Here is a 22,500-nt window from a genome sequence, read left to right as displayed (position 1 = left end):
CTTGATAACACACTCGGGGCTAGATCCACAAACAATGGATTGCACGGTGCTAATTGCACCCTTACTTACAATTCATTATGAATTGAAAATGGGGGACCCTGATGTAAACAAGACAAACGTCTTTCTCTGGTCTACATCCCCTTAACAATTGTGTGTATTGAGCCGTACTGTATTGTACCCATTCTGCAATCTGTTAATACAATTTTCATTCAATCAATCACCGCGCAGTACTGACCAGCGCCGGCATAGTTCAAGTCTGGTCCTCATTCTAATCATTGTAAGGCAGCGATCTGTTTGTACCTCGAGGGGAATGATTTCCCAGCCACCCGGTGAAACCCGGCCCCTGTGCCGAAACAGTCATTAGCGGCGGCTGACTGGTTTAATATCTGTGCCCGTATCTCCGTCTGTCTGGGTGTCTGCAGAAACACTCATTTGTGATGACTGAATAGTTTAATAATATCTAGGATTTCTTTTGCAATATTGAACACGGCAGGCACTTAAACCATGTTGGACCCTCTGGAATATTTGAACATTATTCATTCGATTCTAAAGTGTGTGTCTCCGTGTGTGTGTCTGTCTGTCTGTCTGTCTCTGTGTGTGTCTGTCTCTGTCTTTGTGTGTGTGTGTGTCTCTTTGTGTCTCTGTGTGTGTCTGTCTGTCTGTCTGTCCGTCTGTCTCTGTGTGTGTCTGTCTTTGTCTCTGTCTTTGTGTGTGTGTGTGTCTGTCTGTCTCTGTGTGTGTCTCTCTCTGTGTGTCTTTCTCTCTGTGTCTTTCTCTCTGTGTGTGTGTCCGTCTCTCTCTCTCTGTGTGTCTCTCTCTCTCTGTGTGTCTCTCTCTCTCTCTCTCTCCCCCCCCCCCCCCCCCCCCCTCCCCAGGTGGACACTGACGAGGCGGCCCCAGCAGACACCTTCTCCATGGACCCCCAGCTGGAGCGGCAGGTGGAGACCATCCGTAACCTGGTGGACTCCTACATCGGCATCATCAACAAGTCCATCAGGGACCTCATGCCCAAGACCATCATGCACCTCATGATCAACAGCGTAGGTCTCCTCATGCCCAAGACCATCATGCACCTCATGATCAACAGCGTAGGTCTCCTCATGCCCAAGACCATCATGCACCTCATGATCAACAGCGTAGGTCTCCTCATGCCCAAGACCATCATGCACCTCATGATCAACAGCGTAGGTCTCCTGCCGGTCTCTGCAGCGCAGCGCGGTGGAATGTAGCCGAAGCTGAACAACTCACTCAGTCGGTAGAGATCCGGTTAATAAAATGTATTAACTCGGTCAAAGTATCAATACAAAAATAGTCAGAGAATGGCTGGATGACTCGCACTACTGGTGACTAGCTACGAAACCCGGAATGAGAGAACCCCCCCCCCCCCCCCCCCCACTGAATGAGGAACATCAAAACTGAGAGGGCTGGCGGCCATGTGTATAAGGGTGTCATGGCATTTTGGGGAAAGGTGGGGGAGGTTTGTTGGGGTTAAGAATGAGGGATGAGGGTAGGAAGGGAAGATGGGTGAGGGAGATCAAAGAGAGGTGGGGGAAGGGAGTTTTATCGACCACAGTAGGTCTCCTGACGGTCTCTACAGTGCAGGTCTCTACAGCAGGTCTCTAGAACAGTCTCTACAGAAGGTATCTTGAACAGTCTCTACAGCAGGTCTCTTGAACAGTCTCTACAGCAGGTCTCTACAGCAGGTCTCTACAGCAGGTCTCTAGAACAGTCTCTACAGCAGGTCTCTAGAACAGTCTCTACAGCAGGTCTCTAGAACAGTCTCTACAGCAGGTCTCTTGAACAGTCTCTACAGCAGGTCTCTTGAACAGTCTCTACAGCAGGTCTCTACAGCAGGTCTCTAGAACAGTCTCTACAGCAGGTCTCTAGAACAGTCTCTACAGCAGGTCTCTAGAACAGTCTCTACAGCAGGTCTCTAGAACAGTCTCTACAGCAGGTCTCTAGAACAGTCTCTACAGCAGGTCTCTAGAACAGTCTCTACAGCAGGTCTCTAGAACAGTCTCTACAGCAGGTCTCTAGAACAGTCTCTACAGCAGGTCTCTAGAACAGTCTCTACAGCAGGTCTCTAGAACAGTCTCTACAGCAGGTCTCTTGAACAGTCTTTCTACAGCAGCTCGCTGCCAGTTAACAGAGTTCATGTCGGCCGCTCACTAACTCTGTGACAGATGGATTGATTGATTGAAAACTTTATTAACCGATTGCAGAATGGGTACAATACAGTACGGCTCAATATAAAACAAACACACGCCTCGGCAGCCTTCTGTGGGGGAACTAAACGGTATTGAATTCATAATTCATCGTTACTGGGGCTGCTGGGAGCTCGGTGCGGCTGGCGAGAGCTTCTGTGGAAGGCATGAGAATTTTAATTGCTGCTCAAGTGCAGCCGCCAGTTCAGTGCCGCTGTGTGTTTTTTTCTTTTCGTTTGCCAGTATGGTCGTGAAATTGGTATTAAATTTAGCTCTAAGTGGTCTTAAATGTGACTTGTTGAAACCAGCAAATACCCTGATAACTCATAAATGTGCTCAATTCTCTGTTATTAGTGGAATTCTGTATACACCCAACCCAATTCAACATTATAGCCGTATTTCTCACAAATCATTTGGTCCCGATTTGGTCCAAAGTGTTTAGCAGGCTGTGGCCTAGAGGCAGGCTGTGGCCTAGAGGCAGGCTGTGGTCTAGAGGCAGGCTGTGGCCTAGAGGCAGGCTGTGGTCTAGAGGCAGGCTGTGGCCTAGAGGCAGGCTGTGGTCTAGAGGCAGGCTGTGGTCTAGAGGCAGGCTGTGGCCTAGAGGCAGGCTGTGGTCTAGAGGCAGGCTGTGGTCTAGAGGCAGGCTGTGGCCTAGAGGCAGGCTGTGGTCTAGAGGCAGGCTGTGACCTAGAGGCAGGCTGTGGTCTAGAGGCAGGCTGTGGTCTAGAGGCAGGCTGTGGCCTAGAGGCAGGCTGTGGTCTAGAGGCAGGCTGTGACCTAGAGGCAGGCTGTGGTCTAGAGGCAGGCTGTGACCTAGAGGCAGGCTGTGACCTAGAGGCAGGCTGTGGTCTAGAGGCAGGCTGTGACCTAGAGGCAGGCTGTGGTCTAGAGGCAGGCTGTGACCTAGAGGCAGGCTGTGGTCTAGAGGCAGGCTGTGGTCTAGAGGCAGGCTGTGGTCTAGAGGCAGGCTGTGGTCTAGAGGCTGGCTGTGGTCTAGAGGCAGGCTGTGACCTAGAGGCAGGCTGTGACCTAGAGGCAGGCTGTGGCCTAGAGGCTGGCTGTGGTCTAGAGGCTGGCTGTGGTCTAGAGGCAGGCTGTGGTCTAGAGGCAGGCTGTGGCCTAGAGGCAGGCTGTGGTCTAGAGGCAGGCTGTGGCCTAGAGGCAGGCTGTGGTCTAGAGGCAGGCTGTGGTCTAGAGGCAGGCTGTGGGTTGTGGACCCGGTTTCAGGCTCCCAGAACGCAGTTCCGTGTGGATGAAAGGTGCATACGATCAAATACTTTGACTGATACGACTGAAATGGGTTTCGTCTGGACATGGCCTTAGAGACATGCAAGGAATTTGATTTGGGTAGTTTTTGGTGCGACATTAATGGACAGACAATTATTCTGGAATAAAATAAAATGGAATATAAATTAAATTAAAATAGGAGCACAATAGAATAGAATTATAAAAGAAAATGGGCCAGGGCTGTGTACACTTGTGCATGATGTGGTCAAGTATATTATACACTACCGTACTTTTCGGACTATAAGCCGCGGCTTTTCCCCCATTTTTCGACCCTGCGGCTTATATAACGGTGCGGCTTATATGTGACTCGACGTGACCAAACTCGAAAGTGTAAACATCTAAATATTGCTTTTTTGACTGCATTGAAATGTTATTTATCTGTTCCCTTATTTGCTAAACTTAATACAACTTGTAAATGAGTTAATGCTTGTTATTTGTCCGACAGTATTGTGTCCCAATGCTACTTACATATGGTAATTAAACATTAAAACACCTGCGGCTTACAGTCCAGTGCGGCTTATATATGTACACATCATTCAATTTAGCTGCTGCGGCTTATAGTCAGGTGCGGCTTATAGTGCGAAAAGTACGGTAATTAGAATAAAAGTAACACTAAAGTGAGATGGGATATTTAGCAGGGCTGTGCAATTGAGCGGTAATGTGCCCAAAAGTATGAACAACAGTGATCAAGGTTTGACCCCTGACCCCTTGGATCCCTGTCTCCCACCACCACCAGGCGAAGGACTTCATCCACTCGGAGCTGCTGGCCTTCCTCTACTCCTCGGGGGACCAGAACAGCCTGATGGAGGAGTCGGCCGACCAGGCGCAGCGCCGCGACGAGATGCTGCGCATGTACCACGCCCTCAAGGAGGCGCTGCACATCATCGGAGACATCAGCACCACCACCATCTCCACCCCCGTGCCCCCGCCCGTCAACGGCGCCTGGCTCCAGGAGGCCAGGTGAGAAGAGAGGGGGGGGGGGGGGAACATGTGTATTCAGGCCCGGGGGGCTATGAGCTATGAATAATTCGATTACCAGATTCAAATGTGTCGTCATTGAGGCGGCTGGGCAGCGCAGTGGACTAAGCACTCGCCTACTACCACCGCAGAGACTCTGGGATCGTATCCAGCTGTCAGCGGTGCCTCCGGCTTGGTCAGCCGTCCCTACTAACACAATTGGCAGTGTCAGCGGGTGGGAAGCCGGTGGGGTATGTCGGTCGGGGCACCTGTTCAGCAGGGAGGGGATTTGGAGGAAATAGCGTGAACCTCCGCACGCGTTACGTTCCCCCAGTGAAACTCCTCTCTGTCGGGTGAAAAGAAGCGGCTGGCGACTCCACATGTATCGGAGGAGGCATGTGGTAGTTCTACACCCTCCCCAGGCCGACAGTGGGGCAATGCGCACATCGACCAGGAAGGGAATTGGCATTAACAGAAAGCCCAAAAATAAATGAGAATAAAAATATATATATATATATATGTATTGTCATCAATTCATACAGCACAGGTACAGTACAAGGAAAATAGGTTTGGCATCCAACCAGAGTGCAAATGTAACAGTAGACTGCAATAGTAATATACAATGTACAGGTGATTTAAACTGGGTATAAAATATATAAATCAGTAGTGTACTACTGAGTAATAGTGCTAATCAGATGTATGTACAGAGTTGTAGTGTTAATATGTACAGTGATACAGGTATATGATACAGACACTAGGGTAGTAAGTCATACTGGCCAGCAGCATAACTAGTAAGAGTAGGTATTAGGTAAGGGATATGTACAGATATAGATTTAGTATCTAGCGGATATGTAAAAATAATTATATGCAGATGATATGCAATTACCAACATTTATTTTTAAGTAATATTTTTTCTTAAAACCATGTATTTTATTATACTATATATATAATAATATGTCTGTATTATGTTATATATCTGTACATACATCTGATTAGCACTATTACTCAGTAGTACTCATTTATATATTTGATATCCAGTTTAATCACCTGTACATTGTATTATTACTATCGCACTTTACTGCTACATTTGCACTCTGGTTGGACGCCAAGCTTCTTTTCGTTGTACTGTACTTGTGCTGTGTATGATGACAACACATTTGAATGTAATGTAATTATGATGTCACCTGTATAAAGCACACGGTTGATGTTGCTCCTCCCCCCCCCGCAGCCCCACCCCTCAGCACAGGCAGGCTGCGACCACGCCTGCCCCCAGCCGTCCGCCTGCGGTGCGCGGTCCCACGCCGGGACCACCCGTCAACAACCCCACCCCGGCGTTCGGGGGGGTGCCCCTCAACCCCTCCCCGGCTTTCGGGGCGCCCCCCATCCCCTCTCGTCCGGGCGGCAGTGCGCCCATGAACGCCTTCAACAACAACAGCCAGGATCCCTTCAGCGCCCCCCCGATGATCCCCAACCGGCCAGCGCGCATCCCGCCTGGCGTACCAAGGTGAGATCCTTCCCTCCCCCCTCACCCCCCCCCCCCTCCCAGGAGAACAGAGCCTGTCATAAAGTAAAATAATAACGGATGTGTGTGTATTCTATAATTCCAGGTTTTATTGATGTACTGTATCTCCACCGAACCATCGGCAACATTCCATCTCTCTCTTGTCACCGGCATGCCATCGGTTGTCATTTTCACCAAGTCCCTCACTGTTTCATATCAGAATGTTCCTCCCTTCTCTCTCTCTCTCTCTCTCTCTCTCTCTCTCTCTCTCTCTCTCTCTCTCCTCTCCTCCTCCTCCTCCACCCTCCCAAGGAAACTATAAAAGAAGGAAGGTCTCTCCTCTCTTCTCCTCCTCCTCCACCCTCCCAAGGAAACTGTAAAAGAAGGAAGGGTCATCATCACGCGTCAGAACACCAGCGTTCTACGCTCTGCTCGGTGCCAGACGGTGGTGGTGTCACTTCTACCGTCTATGGGAGATGCACAGAGAAGCTGAAAAATATACCAGCTATCTGAGGAAATGTACATCACCCAGTATATCAAACGTTCAAGCTAGTTAACAAGGCAACACACGTGATGATTCTGACACCTCGAGGTAACAACCTGTTTTAAATGACGGGTCGTGAGCGAGGAGACAGACGGCTGAGCCCATTCAACTCTCATCACGCCGGCCCAACTGAACGTTTCCACACGTCACTGCGCCACACACACGGTGACGCGATGACCCTTCCTTCTTTTATAGTTTCCTTGCACCCTCCCCTCCTTCCCTCCTCTCATCTCTTCTGGGGTCGTTTTGTTTCTCCCGCGAAGTGGATATAAAGGGGTTTGTTGTTCTCGTGGTCACTTCCTCCAGGTACACCTCTTAACGGCTTCTATAGAGCTTTGATGATGATCACGGAAATTAATGTAGTTATGTCTGGATGTTAGCATGTTTGACATAACGACTGGAATCTACAGCCAAGCGATGCCTTCTTTTTGCCACGCTGTTGACCAATTACATTTAGTCATTCAGCTGACGCTTATATCCAAAGCGACTTACAAATTGTGAACAAAAAGTCAGCAGGAGGGGTGCAACTCTGACAGCTAAGGGTCAGTGGCGTTGTTGGTCAAATGTTGAATTTTAGTGTTACAGGCTGAGTGCATAGTAGTATAGACTAGGGCTGTCAGTTTATCGCGTTAATTAGATAAATTAATTACACAGCAAATGATCGCGTTATGAAAATTAACAAAAGTTTTTTTATTTTAATTTTTTGTAATCATTCATTCCATAAGAACGTAGAATAAACATTTACAGACTTTTTTTTTATATGGCCCATTTGCATGTTCTTGGTATCTGATTCTAGGGACATCTATGGATCTCAGGGAATGTATTCTCAGTGTCAGAAATACTGTGTCTGTTACTAGGCTTGAGTAAATTGTAATGAACCAAATGAGAATAGCAATTCAATTTTTTATAATTTTTTTTGACTGAATAACACCATGCTAACATTGACCAGACCTGAAAAATCTAAGCAAATGAATAAAGGGAAGATGATTAAACAGAAGGTTTTGTAGATACAGTACTGAATTCTGCCATCCGGACACATGCAATTTGAAATATGATTATAGAATATATATACATATATATATATATATATATATATATATATATATATATATATATATATATATATATATATATATATATATATATATATATATATATATATATAGACATAGCATGATAGGTAGTAGTGTAAGTATAGTAGCATAGTAGTCGTCCTGACTATGGTGAGGAGTTGGTTCCACTGTCGTGGAGCGAGAACAGCCCGACCTCGAGTCTCGGGCACCAAGCCCTCACAGCTTTCCACGACAAATCAACGGTCAAGCAAATTCTATGGCATCTATTTTCAGGTGTACCCGCTGGAAATCCATTCGAGAGCGTTGGTTTCAAACGGGAATGACACTTCTATCAATAAAAAATCGATCCCTCCCTCTCTTTCTCTCCCTGTCTGTCTCTCTCCCTCTGTCTCTTTATTGCTCTCTGTCTCTCTCTGTATCTCTCTCTCCCTGTCTCTCTTTCTCTCTCCCTCTCTCTGTGTATCTCCCTCCCTCTCTTTCTCTCTTTGTCTGTCTGTCTCTCTCTATCCCTCTCTGTCTCTCTTTCTCCCCCTGTCTCTTTCTCTCTCTCTGTCTCTCTCTCTCTCTCTCCCCCCCCTCCAGTCTGTGGTCTCTCTTGGGTTGATATGTTTCACCTCTCTCTCTCTCTCTCTCTCTCTCTCTCTCTCTCTCTCTCTCTCTCTCTCTCTCTCTCTCTCTCTCTCTCTCTCTCTCTCTCTCTCTCCCCCCCCCTGTCTTTCTCCCTCTCTGTCTCTCTCCCCCTGTCTCTTTCTCCCTCTCTCTCTCTCTCCCCCCCCCCCTCCAGTCTGTGGTCTCTCTTGGGTTGATATGTTTCACCTCCTCTCTCTCCCTCTCTCTCTCTCCCTCTCTCCCCCTCCCCCCTCCAGTCTGTGGTCTCTCTTGGGTTGATATGTTTCACCTCCTCTCTCTCTCTCCCTCTCTCCCCCTCCCCCCCTCCCCCCTCCAGTCTGTGGTCTCTCTTGGGTTGATATGTTTCACCTCCTCTCTCTCCCTCTCTCTCTCTCCCTCTCTCCCCCTCCCCCCTCCAGTCTGTGGTCTCTCTTGGGTTGATATGTTTCACCTCCTCTCTCTCTCTCCCTCTCTCCCCCTCCCCCCCTCCCCCCTCCAGTCTGTGGTCTCTCTTGGGTTGATATGTTTCACCTCCTCTCTCTCTCTCTCTCTCCCCTCCCCCCTCCCCCCTCCAGTCTGTGGTCTCTCCTGGGTTGATATGTTTCTCCTCCTCTCTCTCTCTCTCTCTCCCCCCCCCTCCAGTCTGTGGTCTCTCTTGGGTTGATATGTTTCACCTCCTCTCTCTCTCTCTCTCTCTCTCCCCCTCCCCCCTCCCCCCTCCAGTCTGTGGTCTCTCTTGGGTTGATATGTTTCACCTCCTCTCTCTCTCTCCCCCTCCCCCCTCCAGTCTGTGGTCTCTCCTGGGTTGATATGCTTCTCCTCCTCTCTCTCTCTCTCTCTCCCCCTCCCCCCTCCAGTCTGTGGTCTCTCTTGGGTTGATATGTTTCACCTCCTCTCCCTCTCTCCCCCCCCCCTCCCCCCTCCAGTCTGTGGTCTCTCCTGGGTTGATATGCTTCTCCTCCTCCTCTCTCTCTCCGTCTCACTCCTTGCTCCTTGTTTCTTCTCCTCTTTGCAGCCGAAGACCTCCCGGTGCTCCTCCCCACCGGCCCACCATTATCCGCCCTGCCGAGCCTTCCCTGCTAGACTAGACCCCCCTGGCCAGCCCCACCTCTGGGGGTGTGTGTGTGTGTGTGCTCGTGTGTGTGTGTGTGTGTGCATGTGTGTGCGTACGCGCATGCACGCTAAGGGCCAGGAGGGGGGGCCAGAGGGGAGGGGCTGACTGATATCTGTGCTGTGCATAATGATATGCATTATCCAGCCTTTTACTACCAACCATATATAGTCGACTCAACCGACGTTAACCCTTTTCACTACCACACTACAGAAGGTTAACCCTTTACTATCCCACTACAGACGGTTAACCGTCTGTAGGGTGATGGTAAAGGGTTAACCGTCTGCAGTGTGGTAGTGAAAGGGCGTAACCCTTTGTCGTGTGTGTGTGGCAGTGAAAGGGTTAACCTTCTGTATTGTCGCAGTGAAAGGGTTAACCCTTTGGTAGTGGTGGTGAAAGGGTTAATAAGCTGCTAACGCCCTCTCTAGTCTCCCGCCCCCGGCTGTGGTTTTCTCACGGCCACACGGCGCCAAACGGCAAAGACACCTTTAACCACTTGAAGATTCTGAAAAACACGGACAGATTGGACATTGTAAGATGAGAGATCCAGCTGGTTCTGAGGGATCCTCTCTCTCACGGCGGCGGCGGCGACGGCGTGCGAGGCGTCAGGGCGTGCGAGGCGTCTCCGCGTCAGTCGGGGCTGCGTCACACGGCTCACTCATCATGTATTCAGCAAAATACCTTATTTTTATTGTAATCACTGAATTATTGTTTATTTTCCCGCTTTGTCACAAGGTGCCCAGCAGCAGCTTATAAAAAAAAAAAAAAAAAAAGTAAAAATGCCTATAAACCGTCGAAGGGTGGCTTTCCTCGTCCCTCCCTCCCTCCCTCCACCCCCTTGAAGCCCGACCCTTGACCTCTGTGTAATATATGGGCTCATCCTATTGTTGATGTTTTATTGGTTTTCTGTTTTCTAACTGATTTCATACTGAAAAAAGGAACAATAGGTTATTGTTGTCGGTGGTGTTGTTGATCGCCCCCCCCCCCCCCCCCCTCGTGTTATTTTATTTGAGTGACTCTGACCCTTTTATTGACAAATGTAGCTTTAAAAAAAACCATGAAAAAAAAAAAGAGAGAAAAGAAAATGAATTTCTAATCACAGCGAAATAGAGACAAGAAAGCTGCAGGCTGAGAGAGAGAGAGAGAGAGAGAATATCCTGCCACGTCGAGAAGATGTCAGTTCAGATTGACCACCTTTTATCTAAGCACTTCTAACCGTCGAGCCTTATAGCGAGAGCCCCTCGCTGCGTCGAGGTACGACTACATTACTACAAGACTATGCACATTAAACCCAGAGGGAGGGAGAGAGAGAGAGAGAGAGAGAGAGAAAGCACTTTCTCTGCACTAATTCTCCTCGTAGGAGACCGTGAAGCCCTTTTTCAGTTCCGGTTCAGCTCCACGGCGACGCCTTTAAGCCGTCCGGCGGACCTTTTCTCTCCACGCGCGCTTTCGGGGGTTCTTCTCTACGGGGGAAGGAGCGGGTCGTACGGTTTCCTCTCCGAGAGCCAATCGTGGGTCGGTGGGTTGGAAAAACGAGGACGAGGAGGTTGACCTCTGTATTTACCGGGGCTCTTCCGTCTGGTGTCTGGTGTCCGTTGACGAGGAAATCGTCGGGTCCATGTTCCTAAAAAAGAAAAAGAAAGAAAACGATTCTGTTTGGAAGCTGAAACCTTTTGGAGCCAAAAACAGGCGGCTAAAGTTGATCGGTTTAAAAGCAAAAACTTTTAGCTAAAGCCTTTAGGTTTTTGGCGCGTAGCGATGTTAGAGGCTACTGGACCAGGAAGAGCCGACATTTCCGCTCTGGTTTTGCTGATATCCAGGGTGGTTTCCCAGGCGACGGGCGGTAGGCGTCAGACAGACAGACAGACGGAACCGGCTCACTCCTTCCTCTGACTCGTCGATCGGGGATACTTCTCGTGTGGTCGCTATGAATTCTGCTGCCATCTATAGGAAAATCACTGTATATATATCCTATTATTAGCTCGTGTCTATGGGGGGAGAACACGTCGTTTTGTCTCATTTCAGCCCCACGGCCAATGGTTTGAAAAAAAAAAGAAAAGAGAGAAAAAGAAAAGAAAGAAAAAAAGATGCTATTGATAATAATCAAAAGCCAAACATTTTAAATGTAAACGTTCTCATCGTACTAATGGAAACACTAACAAAGATGTCATACGGAGTATAGCCTGGGATGTAGGGGAGAGATCTCGGTCATCTTTTTATTTATAACCTGGGCATTTTGTCATTACTTGTTTTGATTGCAATTGTGTCACCCCCCCCACCCCCCCCCCCCCACTCCGGAACAGGAGACAGGGTTTCTTCGGGGGCCGTATTTCAGGGTATTCCACTATCTAAACCATATGCATAATGGGGAGGGTAAACCGTGTTGACCCCACAGCTGTGATTGTTTGCTCATTATGAATATCTTTTGATTGCTCTGTGAGGGTATTTTATCTATATTGATTTATTTTTTTCCCCTTTCTTCCTCGAACTTTGGGGGGGGGAGGGGAGGGGGGAGGCGGGGCCTGGAGGGCGAATGGTTTAATCATGGACTACTTTGATGTTTTTTTTTTCTTTCTTTGATTAGATGAGTACCGGTAACGGTGGCGAACAGGGTGGCGGAGCTCTTCTTCTTCTGTGGTGTTGTTGATATGAAAGCACATCCTGTCTGGAGAGGCGCTCTGCGCTCAGTGCCGCTGACTGTGTGTCAAACCCGGGTCCAGTGACACTACACTACAGCCTCTCCAAACAGGAATGTGCCCCCCTCCCTCTCCCCCCTCTCTCCCCCCCCCCTCGCATTTCACATCAGATCTGGCTACGGTGACAGTGCCAGAGGAGGGAATGGTTCAATTCTCAGAAGATAAGATAAGATCTCCCAGATACATCTTTTAACAGACGATCTCTCTCGGGGGGGGGGAAAAATCACCTCGGGAGAAGTCGTGTCCTGTGATGTAATCACCCTACGTTTCGATTGGCCGCCGTTGTGTCGAAAGAAACTCCCTCCTCCTCCTCATCTGTCACTCTGGCCTCCCCCCCCCCCCCCCCCCCACCCACACTCACAGCCTACACTGTTGATGCCCAGTTTAGGCTATGGTGAGTCTCTCTCTGCCTTCCTGCCCTTACCCCTGCCCCCCCCCCCCCCCCCTCTCCCTGGATGTGGTGAATGGGGTGGGAATCCCAACCTGCATTACATCCCCTCTTTTTTCCTTTTTGTTTTGCAAATCCTTGTCAAGTGCCTCTGTAGCAATTATTGGATTTGAGTAAACAAACGTGAAGTGGTTTGAGAAGGAGAGTTGATAATAAAGAGGATGTGTTTAATAAAGGGATCGTCTCTGGTGGTTGGTGTTTCTTTCGAGTCCTGTGTTCTTCCTCTCTACTCCCTCCCTCCTCTCTCCCCCCCCTCCTCTCTCCCTCCTCCCTCCCTCCCTCCCTCCTTCCCTCCTCTCTCCCTCCTCCCTCCCTCCCTCCCTCCTCTCTCCGTAGATGTAGCCTTTACTTAAAGGGATAGATCAGGGGTGGTTTTTGGACGTTAAAGTTGTATGAAATACTTGCCAGTGGTGTAGTGGATGCAAAGCTATTACAGGGTGTCTGCTAGGTATTCAAAATCCTTAAAAAGTATCACATTCAGATCAATTTAAGACCTTAAAATGTATTTAAAAGGGCCGGGGGGGGGGGCAGCCAGCCCCAGCTGGTGGTAGATGAAATACTATTAAATATATGAAATGTTTTTTTTAATTCAAGTCATTGTTTGATTTGGGCTACCGTGAGCTTGGTGCGTCTGGCGAGAGCTTGTATGGATCACATACGAATTTAAATTACTCTACACACATACCATGCCAGTTCAGTGTTACTGTGTGTGTGTGTTTTTTTTTTGCTAGTATGGTTGTAAATTGGTATTATTACATTTAGCTCTTAAGTGGTATTAAAAAGGTCTTAACCCTTTCACTATCACACTACAGGTGGATAACCTGCAGGTAAGAGGGTTCCCTGCTTCTAACACAACCATGGTCCCCATTTCACGGGTAACACGGCCTGTCGGCTGATTCAAAGCGCTGGAGGTGGTTTTGTTTTGGGGGAACCGGCTTTGCCTGCATGCTGAGGTGTGGACTCTGACCACAGGACTGTACTCTTAAGCTAATGGCTTTGCTTCAATTACACTACTGGCAAGTATTTCATACAACGTAATGTCCAAAAATCTGGACTACCCCCCTTTAGGGGCTGGGCAATATATTAATACTATCGGCTCATCAGTGTGATGGTGGATTTTTTTTATTAAACTTTTTACACAATTTAGTAAATGATTTAAAGTCGAGACTTATCACCAAAACTTTAATACTGAAATATTTGAGGATGTCTGTTGAAAATTAGTTTTTTTTTTTTGTTAATTATCAAAATGGATGGTTATCATCTTTGACCGCATGGTAATGTTTTCCACCCGAAAACAGCCACGTCTAGCAGCGTTCAATTAGTGTCCCGTATTCCAATATGATATAACCGTCCACTTTGATTTGTTTTACATGCGATTTTCCATACCCAAGCAGATATATAAAAAAGATATATGTATTTATTTCATATTGCCCAGTCCTGCTTTTACCGCTCGTCCTCGTCCTCTCTCTCTCTCTCTCCTACCCATCTCAGCTCAGCTCTCCTGTAGAGATAGCCGCTGACCACAGGCTGAATATGTTCCCATGGCAACGCTGCCAGCCGGCTGCTATTGCTGCAGAGATAGAGTTATTACGGGGGGCGTAATTGACTGAAAGAGCCGTCTCTCCATTCTTTACCCCTCCGTGCGTTTTCAGTGAACACGAGGCGCTTTCAGAGAAAACGCCAAATACCGTACATACAGTACATGACACTGCTCCTCCTATAGCACACAGGTAGGAGAGGTCACATGACACTGCTCCTCCTATAGCACACAGGTAGGAGGTCACACGGCACTGCTCCTCCTATAGCACACAGGTAGGAGAGGTCACATGACACTGCTCCTCCTATAGCACACAGGTAGGAGGTCACATGACACTGCTCCTATAGCACACAGGTAGGAGAGGTCACATGACACTGCTCCTATAGCACACAGGTAGGAGGTCACATGACACTGCTCCTATAGCACACAGGTAGGAGAGGTCACACGGCACTGCTCCTCCTATAGCACACAGGTAGGAGAGGTCACATGACACTGCTCCTCCTATAGCACACAGGTAGGAGAGGTCACATGACACTGCTCCTCCTATAGCACACAGGTAGGAGGTCACATGACACTGCTCCTCCTATAGCACACAGGTAGGAGAGGTCACATGACACTGCTCCTCCTATAGCACACAGGTAGGAGGTCACATGACACTGCTCCTCCTATAGCACACAGGTAGGAGAGGTCACATGACACTGCTCCTCCTATAGCACACAGGTAGGAGAGGTCACATGACACTGCTCCGGTGGCTTTATGTAGGTGCTGGTGAGAAAGCAGAGGGTCGTCGCCACGATGCAAAATGACTCCTGGGTAATCTAATTACCGTAATTCCTCTAATAGTAACCCCCGGCTTGTATTTGTTTCAACTGTAGCGGATACCAGGCTTGTATTAGGAGGAGGCATGTATAAGAGAGAGAGGCCTATATTTCTAATTTTCAAACATCATAATGAATAAATCAACATTTTGTGTCAGTTTGAACCCAGTAAAATGTACTGGGTTCATTTATTGAAACCAAGTACTGTATGAAATAGTAAACGGTGCAATTACAGGTGGTCAAAAAATAGTGCAATCACAATACTGGTATAATAATAATAACTTAGTTTTATACAATTCTGAGGTAGGCTTACTCTCTTGGTAAACATTAACACCATATGGTATTTACTGCACAGCCAGGCCAGCATATAACAACAATAACAAAATATACCTGGCTTGTATTAGGAGGCCGGCTTATAATTGCTTAGCTCAACAGCGCACCCGGTCATTAATAGAGACCCGGTTTTTAATTGAATACCGGTTACTATTAGAGGAATTACGGTATTATCCCATCGTGGATACGCCTGCCCTCCTTTTCACGCTGCTGTTATCCTCCTGGTCAGCACCTCTCCAATACCGGTGTATCGTGTCGTGTGTGTGTGTATACATACTTGAGTCGAGCGACATTACAGAAAGGGCCTATTTGGGTATTTTGAAACGTGTGTGTGTGTAGAAGAACGAGGGGTCTACTACTCTGCATCCATTCATGTGTTGTTTTTTTTCTTTCTGCAATGCAATTGAAGTCTGATCGTACTCCACCCACCCTGCCCGTGACGGGCGCTTGGTTGACGGCTGTCCCGCCTGTGACCTCTAGTCGAGGGCTGTCCGTCTCCCACAGCATTTGAAAAAAAAAAAAAAGTCTTTGATGCGACTCCCTCTTTATAAAGCTTCTCGAGCGGCTGAAACTGACCCCTAACCTTTTCAATGACCTGGGATCCCGCGGTCCCCCGACGACGACGGCTCTCTCCCACAGGACGACCAGAGAAAGTGATTAACGTTGGTCTTGTCGTTACGATTGTTCCTGAACAGGCGCCCTGCTCCTCGTCGGAACCTGTGGTGACCTTTGACCGGTGGGTTACCCAGACCATGTCCTGGACCGCAGGAGAACCACTCTCGCCTCTGCCCGTCCCGGATCGCAGGAGAACCACTCTCATCTCTGCCCGTCCCAGATCGCAGGAGAACCACTCTCGCCTCTGCCCGTCCCAGATCGCAGGAGAACCACTCTCGCCTCTGCCCGTCCCGGATCGCAGGAGAACCACTCTCGCCTCTGCCCGTCCTCAGCGTCCTGGATTGCAGAAGAACCATCGACACCTCTGCCTGTAGGCATAACGATTGTAAGAGTAGGACTGCTGATCTGGCGTCAGTAGTCAGGTCACATGACCGTAGAAGTTCACTAGGTAAAAGGGTCTCAAATCAGCACGGCTATTCTAAGATACTTTATATATATATATATACTGTATGATCCTTTTCACTCCAAAGCATAAGCGCCACAATGCGTTTTCCAGGCCCAGATTGAATAGCCATTATCATGTAAAGAGGCATGTCAAATTTGAAAGGGTCACACTCGCTTCACTGGGTTCATAAAAAGTCGACTTGACGTTCACAGATGAGAATGGCAGTGGTGTAAAGTAACAAAGTAGTTTTACTCAAGTACTGTTGTACACAATCTTGTGGTACTTTACTTTGAGTATTTTAATTCGAGAGAACTTACCTTTACTCTACTACATTTCAAAGGAAATAATGTACTTTTTTTTTTATACATTCATCTGAACCCATCAGTTACTTTGAAGAAATGTGAAGTCTGCCAACTTCAAGAGGGCATAATGGGAGCAGTATAACTGGACCACCACATACCACTTTAACATGACGCTGCTGGCGGGACAAAACCTCATAACTCCAAAAACCCAACTTTTCAGCAGATGAAAAAAACGAACACAGATTTGGGGGCGAATCGAGTTAGGAGGTTTAGACAGATGATCGGTTTAATGCTTTCCCATTGTTTAAACTTTGTAAAACCCACACACACATATGGAGGATGATCTACGGAGTTGATTTATATAAAAAAATATATATATTAAAAATGGAGTTATGAGGTTTTGTCCCGCCAGCAGCGATGACCTTTAATCAGAGCAGCATAACTGGACCACATTAACACAACCTTTAAAGGTCAATGGTTCCAGGACTGAACGCTCCCAAGCACTACTTTTGATACTTAAAGATGCTTTAAGTGGTATTTATGATAAATAGCTCTACATTCTGACAGTCATCACTGATATATAGTGTCTTGTCAGTAACCTGGGTCTCCCAGTCTCCACTCTGCAGTAAACACAAAATACATTTTCTGGTATCCCTTCCCACGTTATCCAATCAGGAGAGACAACCCTAGATATTTTCACTTCACTTCAAGAAATCTTGCCAAGTCAGATTTGCTTACTTGCACTCGTAGATACATTTACTTGTTTCAAGGACACAACTTGTTAAAACTATTTTTTATTTCTTATTTTTATCAGACCATTGCACTGTGGAGTTCTCTCTCCTGATTGGGTAAAGTGGGAACGGGATACCAGGAAATGTATTTTGTGTTTACTGCAGAGTGGAGGGACTGGGGAGACCCATCTTACTGACCAGACAATCTACATCAGATGTAGAGCTTTTATTTTAACAAACAAAAAAAATACCACCTACAGCACCCTTTTAAGTACAAGTAAAATGCTCCACTTATACTTAACCCTTTCACTACCACACTACTGACGGTTAAAGGGTTAAGTATAATTTTGAATGCAGGCCTTTTACTTTTGCCAGAGTACTATTTCATCTGGGTATTTCTACTTTTACTTTGGTAACTTCGGAGGGACTGTGTGCTTCTCCCACTACAGGATAAACTAAACCTCGGACTTGAACAGCGTGTGGGAGGCTGTGTGTCACAACGAGATGTTTTCTCCTATTCCATCCGATCTCCCATCACTCTCGCAAAATACTATTTTTATACAACCGTAATTTGAGATGATGGCTCTATTTTCTCACGGTAAATGTGCCAAAAGAAAATATAAAAAACCATTACTACGACTCAGCGTGGTAAATTGCCGGATGATTGTTTATTGACGCAGCACGCCACGAGGCTCGTCTCTGGCTGTACGACGCAGAAATATCTGTCATCCGAGTGCCCGGGTTACCAGCTGAATGCCTTTTTATAATATTCCACAACGAATATTAAAGCAGAGCGATGGTTCCGTTTACCTGAACTACACAAGTCGGATGGTGACGACTATTCTCAGTGGTTTACGAGGCAACGTAAATTTGTAGAAAGTTAATGTACTATATTAGGGTCAAAGAAGGATATAAGCGATGCTAAGCATTGCACTTGTATAAGCAAGATTGTAAATAGCGCTTTAGTAGTATTTTGTAGATCACTTATGCCTTATCTCCATTAGCTATGTTCAGCCTGGCTGGGGCTAGCCATGGTCTAGCATGGTATGGTTGGTTTTGCGTTTCTTGTCAACACTCTGGTTGCTAGGCAACCTTTCAAAATTCATAACAACTGTGCTACACAAGCTGAACCATGATGATACAACCAGGCCTGGCCAGGTTGTGAAAGGTGGTTGTCTCTCAGCCAGATTCAAAATACAATGGAGACGCTCACTTTGCGCCAGACAGGCCACAGCACGGCTAAACCCTGGCTAGTGGAGACAAGGCCACAGCACAGCTAAACCCTGGCTAGTGGAGACAAGGCCACAGCAAGGCTAAACCCTGGCTAGTGGAGACAAGGCCACAGCACGGCTAAACCTTGGCTAGTGGAGACAAGGCCACAGCAAGGCTAAACCCTGGCTAGTGGAGACAAGGCCACAGCAAGGCTAAACCCTGGCTAGTGGAGACGAGGCCACAGCACAGCTAAACCCTGGCTAGTGGAGACAAGGCCACAGCACAGCTAAACCCTGGCTAGTGGAGACAAGGCCACAGCAAGGCTAAACCTTGGCTAGTGGAGATGAGGCACTACTACTGTATGTCCTCATGTCATGCCATATAGGTACTGTATGCTACAAGTGTATTTATACCATAGCAACTCAAGTGCAATTGTTTAAAAAGAAAGAAGGCATAAAACTTAATGTTACCATTATGAATCTTATACTAGCGGTAACAGCCATTTTAGCCAACAAAACCCTGCCTTTTATGTTATGGTTCCCCTCTCTACCTCCTAGCTGGAGAAATTGATCAGGGATTTTGTTTTTATGGTTGCGGTCTTTTTGGTACAGTAATGATTGTATTTTTGTGATTTGTTTTTAATTTAAACGGCTTGTGATTAACTAAAAAAATAAAAAAAAACACATGTTTGATATGCAGTCTGGAGAAGGGGTTCTCATCTTTATTTGGTTTCATTTGGACTTGTCTGTCAAGCGTACTGTACTAAATGTTAACATGTAATATTAGAAATTCAATAAAAACATTCTCGTGATCAAGGATCAAGAAATGAGGGTGGGTTTTGAGATGGGTCAATTACATTATAAATGGATATCGGTGTCAAATGTATTTATTTTTTATCATGAGTGTTCTTGTAAATAAATACTGTTTCTCAATAAACCATAATTTAAATATCAATGAATAAATAAGAAACATTGTCTTATTACAAAACTTGGGCCTTACTGTTGTCTGGCAGTGGTGTAGAAAGTACCCAGAAATTATACTTAAGTGTATGGTTACCGTCTCAAGTCTATTCTTCTGATAGCAGGTGTTTAATCAAAGATCCCCACTTTCTAGTCTTGTACAAGGACCAATCAGCATGGGTATATGGGCGGGTTAATTTTCCATTGATGGGGATTTGATTGGCTGTTTTTAAATAAAGCGCGGCCGCAGGATTCATAACATTAACGTTAGTCCGGCCAGAGAAACAAATATACGAATTAAAATTGTTGGACCTGCGAGATTTGTACTTTGTAGGTCTGCATTTTAAATGTAAGGAGTAAAAGGTATTTTTTTTTTTTCTGAAATGTAATTGAGTAAAAGTACAAGTATACAAACCTAATAATACTAGAGTAAAGTACAAATCCCCAAAAACAGTACTTAAGTATTATAACAAAGTATAATTACTCAAGTACTTTACACCCCTGTTGTCTGGTAATCTGAGCTGTGAGATTGTTCTTGACTGATAAAAGGACGCTGTAAAGCTCAAATCTAGAATCTTGCAGACAGTCATTCACACAGTTATCGTCTGTCACTCCTCCCAGGCAGCGTGTCAAAGTGTCCTTGAGCAAGACACTTATCCCCTAATTGCTCCCGGTGAAACGGTTGCCTCCGCCATCGGTGTGTGAATTGGTGAGTGAACGGGTAAAATGTGAGGAACAAAATTGTAAAGCGCCTCGGATAAAAGCGATATATAAATGCAACCGTTTATTTAGACGTTCACACTGCAAGCCTTAGTGCTCAACACAGATCTGATATTTTTTGTTTTGGCTGTTCACATCATTTAAAAAGACATTTGGCCAATATCAGAATCCAGTGTGAACCGGTCACACTCCTGAACAGACCCGCGTGCACAAATTAACCAAAAACATTGTGACAAATGTCAATCATTCTAGAGAGTGATGTAAAAGTAGCATGAAAGTCGCGTGACAAAGATCAGACCTGTATCTGATTCAGGACCATACATTATGAAAGTGGCCCAAATCAGGCGGCCGGGTAGCGCAGCGGCTGTCAGCGGTCCCTCCGGTTTGGGCGGTCGCCATACTGACACAATTGGCGGTGTCAGCGGGTGGTATTCTGGTCGTTGTAAACAGCGACTCCTACAGGTTGGTCAGGGCGCCTGCACAGCGAGGGAGGGAGATGGCGAGGGTAGTGTGACCTCCCACACGTTACACTTCCCCAGTGAGAGTCCTCGCTGTCAGGTGAAAAGATGCTGCTGGCAGTCTCCTATGTATCGGAGGAAGCATCTGATAGACTTCAGGGCTCCCTAGACCGACCAGTGGGGGGCACATGCGCGCAACGACCAGGAAGGGGAGGGGGGGAATTGGCATAACGACTAAATTGGGATGGGAGAAAAACACCGAAAAATAGGAGGAGAAAAAGTGGATACAAAAATAAAGAAAGTGGCCCAAATCAGAATTGAAAAGATCAGATTCCATGTGATTTGTGCCATTCACACTGTTATGAAAGATGCCTGTGGTGTGAACGTAGCCATTTACATTTAGTCATTTAGCTGACGTTTCTATCCAAAGCGACTTACAGATTGTGTACAACTAGTCACCAGGAAGGGTACAACTCTGGCAGCTAAGGGTCAGTGGCGTTGTTCGTCAAATAGTAACGAGCGAGTGTTACACTCCGAGTGCATAGTAGTATAGACATAATTAGCATGATAGGTAGTAGTATAAGAATAGTAGCATAGTATTAGGGTACATAATAGTAAAGGACAGTAAGAAGGTTATTTAATTTTTTTATTTATTTATATTTGATTTCAGATATTGTTTGAAGAGGTGTGCTTTTAGTCAATGGCAGAAAATTGGGCAGATTTCAGCTGTCTTTACTGTGGAGTTCGTTCCATCATCATGTAGCGAGGACAGAGAATAGCCTGTTCACTTTGATGACCCTCCAGGAGCTCGGATAGGAGTATCCAGAAGATACAGAGCGGAGGGGTCTTGATGGGGTGTAGTTAGAAGATGCAGAGCGTAGGGGTCTTGATGGGGTGTAGTTAGAAGATGCAGAGCGTAGAAGTCATGATGGTGTGTAGTTAGAAGATGCAGAGCGTAGGGGTCTTGATGGGGTGTAGTTAGAAGATGCAGAGCGTAGGGGTCTTGATGGGGTGTAGTTAGAAGATGCAGAGCGTAGGGGTCTTGATGGGGTGTAGTTAGAAGATGCAGAGCGTAGGGGTCTTGAGGGGGTGTAGTTAGAAGATGCAGAGCATAGGGGTCTTGAGGGGGTGTAGTTAGAAGATGCAGAGTATAGGGGTCTTGAGGGGGTGTAGTTAGAAGATGCAGAGTGTAGGGGTCTTGAGGGGGTGTAGTTAGAAGATGCAGAGCGTAGGGGTCTTGAGGGTGTGTAGTTAGAAGATGCAGAGCGTAGGGGTCTTGATCGCCTAGAAGATGCAGAGCGTAGGGGTCTTAAGGGTGTGTAGTTAGAAGATGCAGAGCGTAGGGGTCTTGATGGCCTAGAAGATACAGAGCGTAGGGGTCTTGAGGGGGTGTAGTTAGAAGATGCAGAGCGTAGGGGTCTTGAGGGGGTGTAGTTAGAAGATGCAGAGCGGAGGGGTCTTGAGGGGGTGTAGTTAGAAGATGCAGAATGTAGGGGTCTTGAGGGGGTGTAGTTAGAAGATGCAGAGCGGAGGGGTCTTGAGGGGGTGTAGTTAGAAGATGCAGAGCGTAGGGGTCTTGAGGGGGTGTAGTTAGAAGATGCAGAGTATAGGGGTCTTGAGGGGGTGTAGTTAGAAGATGCAGAGCGTAGGGGTCTTGAGGGGGTGTAGTTAGAAGATGCAGAGCGTAGGGGTCTTGAGGGTGTGTAGTTAGAAAATGCAGAGCGTAGGGGTCTTGAGGGTGTGTAGTTAGCAGAGCGTAGGGGTCTTGAGGGGGTGTAGTTAGAAGATGCAGAGTGTAGGGGTCTTGAGGGGGTGTAGTTAGAAGATGCAGAGCGTAGGGGTCTTGAGGGTGTGTAGTTAGAAACCATTGACCGGAGGTAGGAGGGAGCCGTTCCCTTCGCTGCACGGTATGCAGGTCAAGGACCTTGAAGCGGATTTTG

At 46.9% G+C, this 22,500-nt stretch overlaps 1 protein-coding gene across 4 annotated transcripts in view; it reads left to right on the top strand.

The window, feature by feature from the left end:
- The window catches only part of dnm2a (dynamin 2a), a 120,700-nt gene extending 101,430 nt beyond the window's left edge, over nucleotides 1-19,270 (top strand). For 3 of the 4 annotated variants that reach the window (XM_084328930.1, XM_084328928.1, XM_084328929.1), the window contains 4 exons: nucleotides 876-1,040; nucleotides 4,228-4,451; nucleotides 5,677-5,952; nucleotides 9,191-10,260. In XM_084328930.1, coding sequence (XP_084185056.1) covers nucleotides 876-1,040; nucleotides 4,228-4,451; nucleotides 5,677-5,952; nucleotides 9,191-9,263 — 738 coding nt within the window. In that variant the 3' untranslated portion in view covers nucleotides 9,264-10,260. Of the gene's footprint in view, nucleotides 1-875; nucleotides 1,041-4,227; nucleotides 4,452-5,676; nucleotides 5,953-9,190; nucleotides 10,261-15,813 lie in introns of those variants that run through there. The other variant, XM_084328931.1, reaches the window with a different exon arrangement.
- Nucleotides 19,271-22,500: the final 3,230 nt, after the last annotated feature.

This window comes from Notolepis coatsorum (genome assembly GCF_963971535.1).
Source record: "Notolepis coatsorum genome assembly, chromosome: 14".
Lineage (NCBI taxonomy): Eukaryota > Metazoa > Chordata > Actinopteri > Aulopiformes > Paralepididae > Notolepis > Notolepis coatsorum.
Note: the sequence above shows the minus strand (reverse complement) of the source record. Positions and strands in the feature narration are given on the sequence as shown.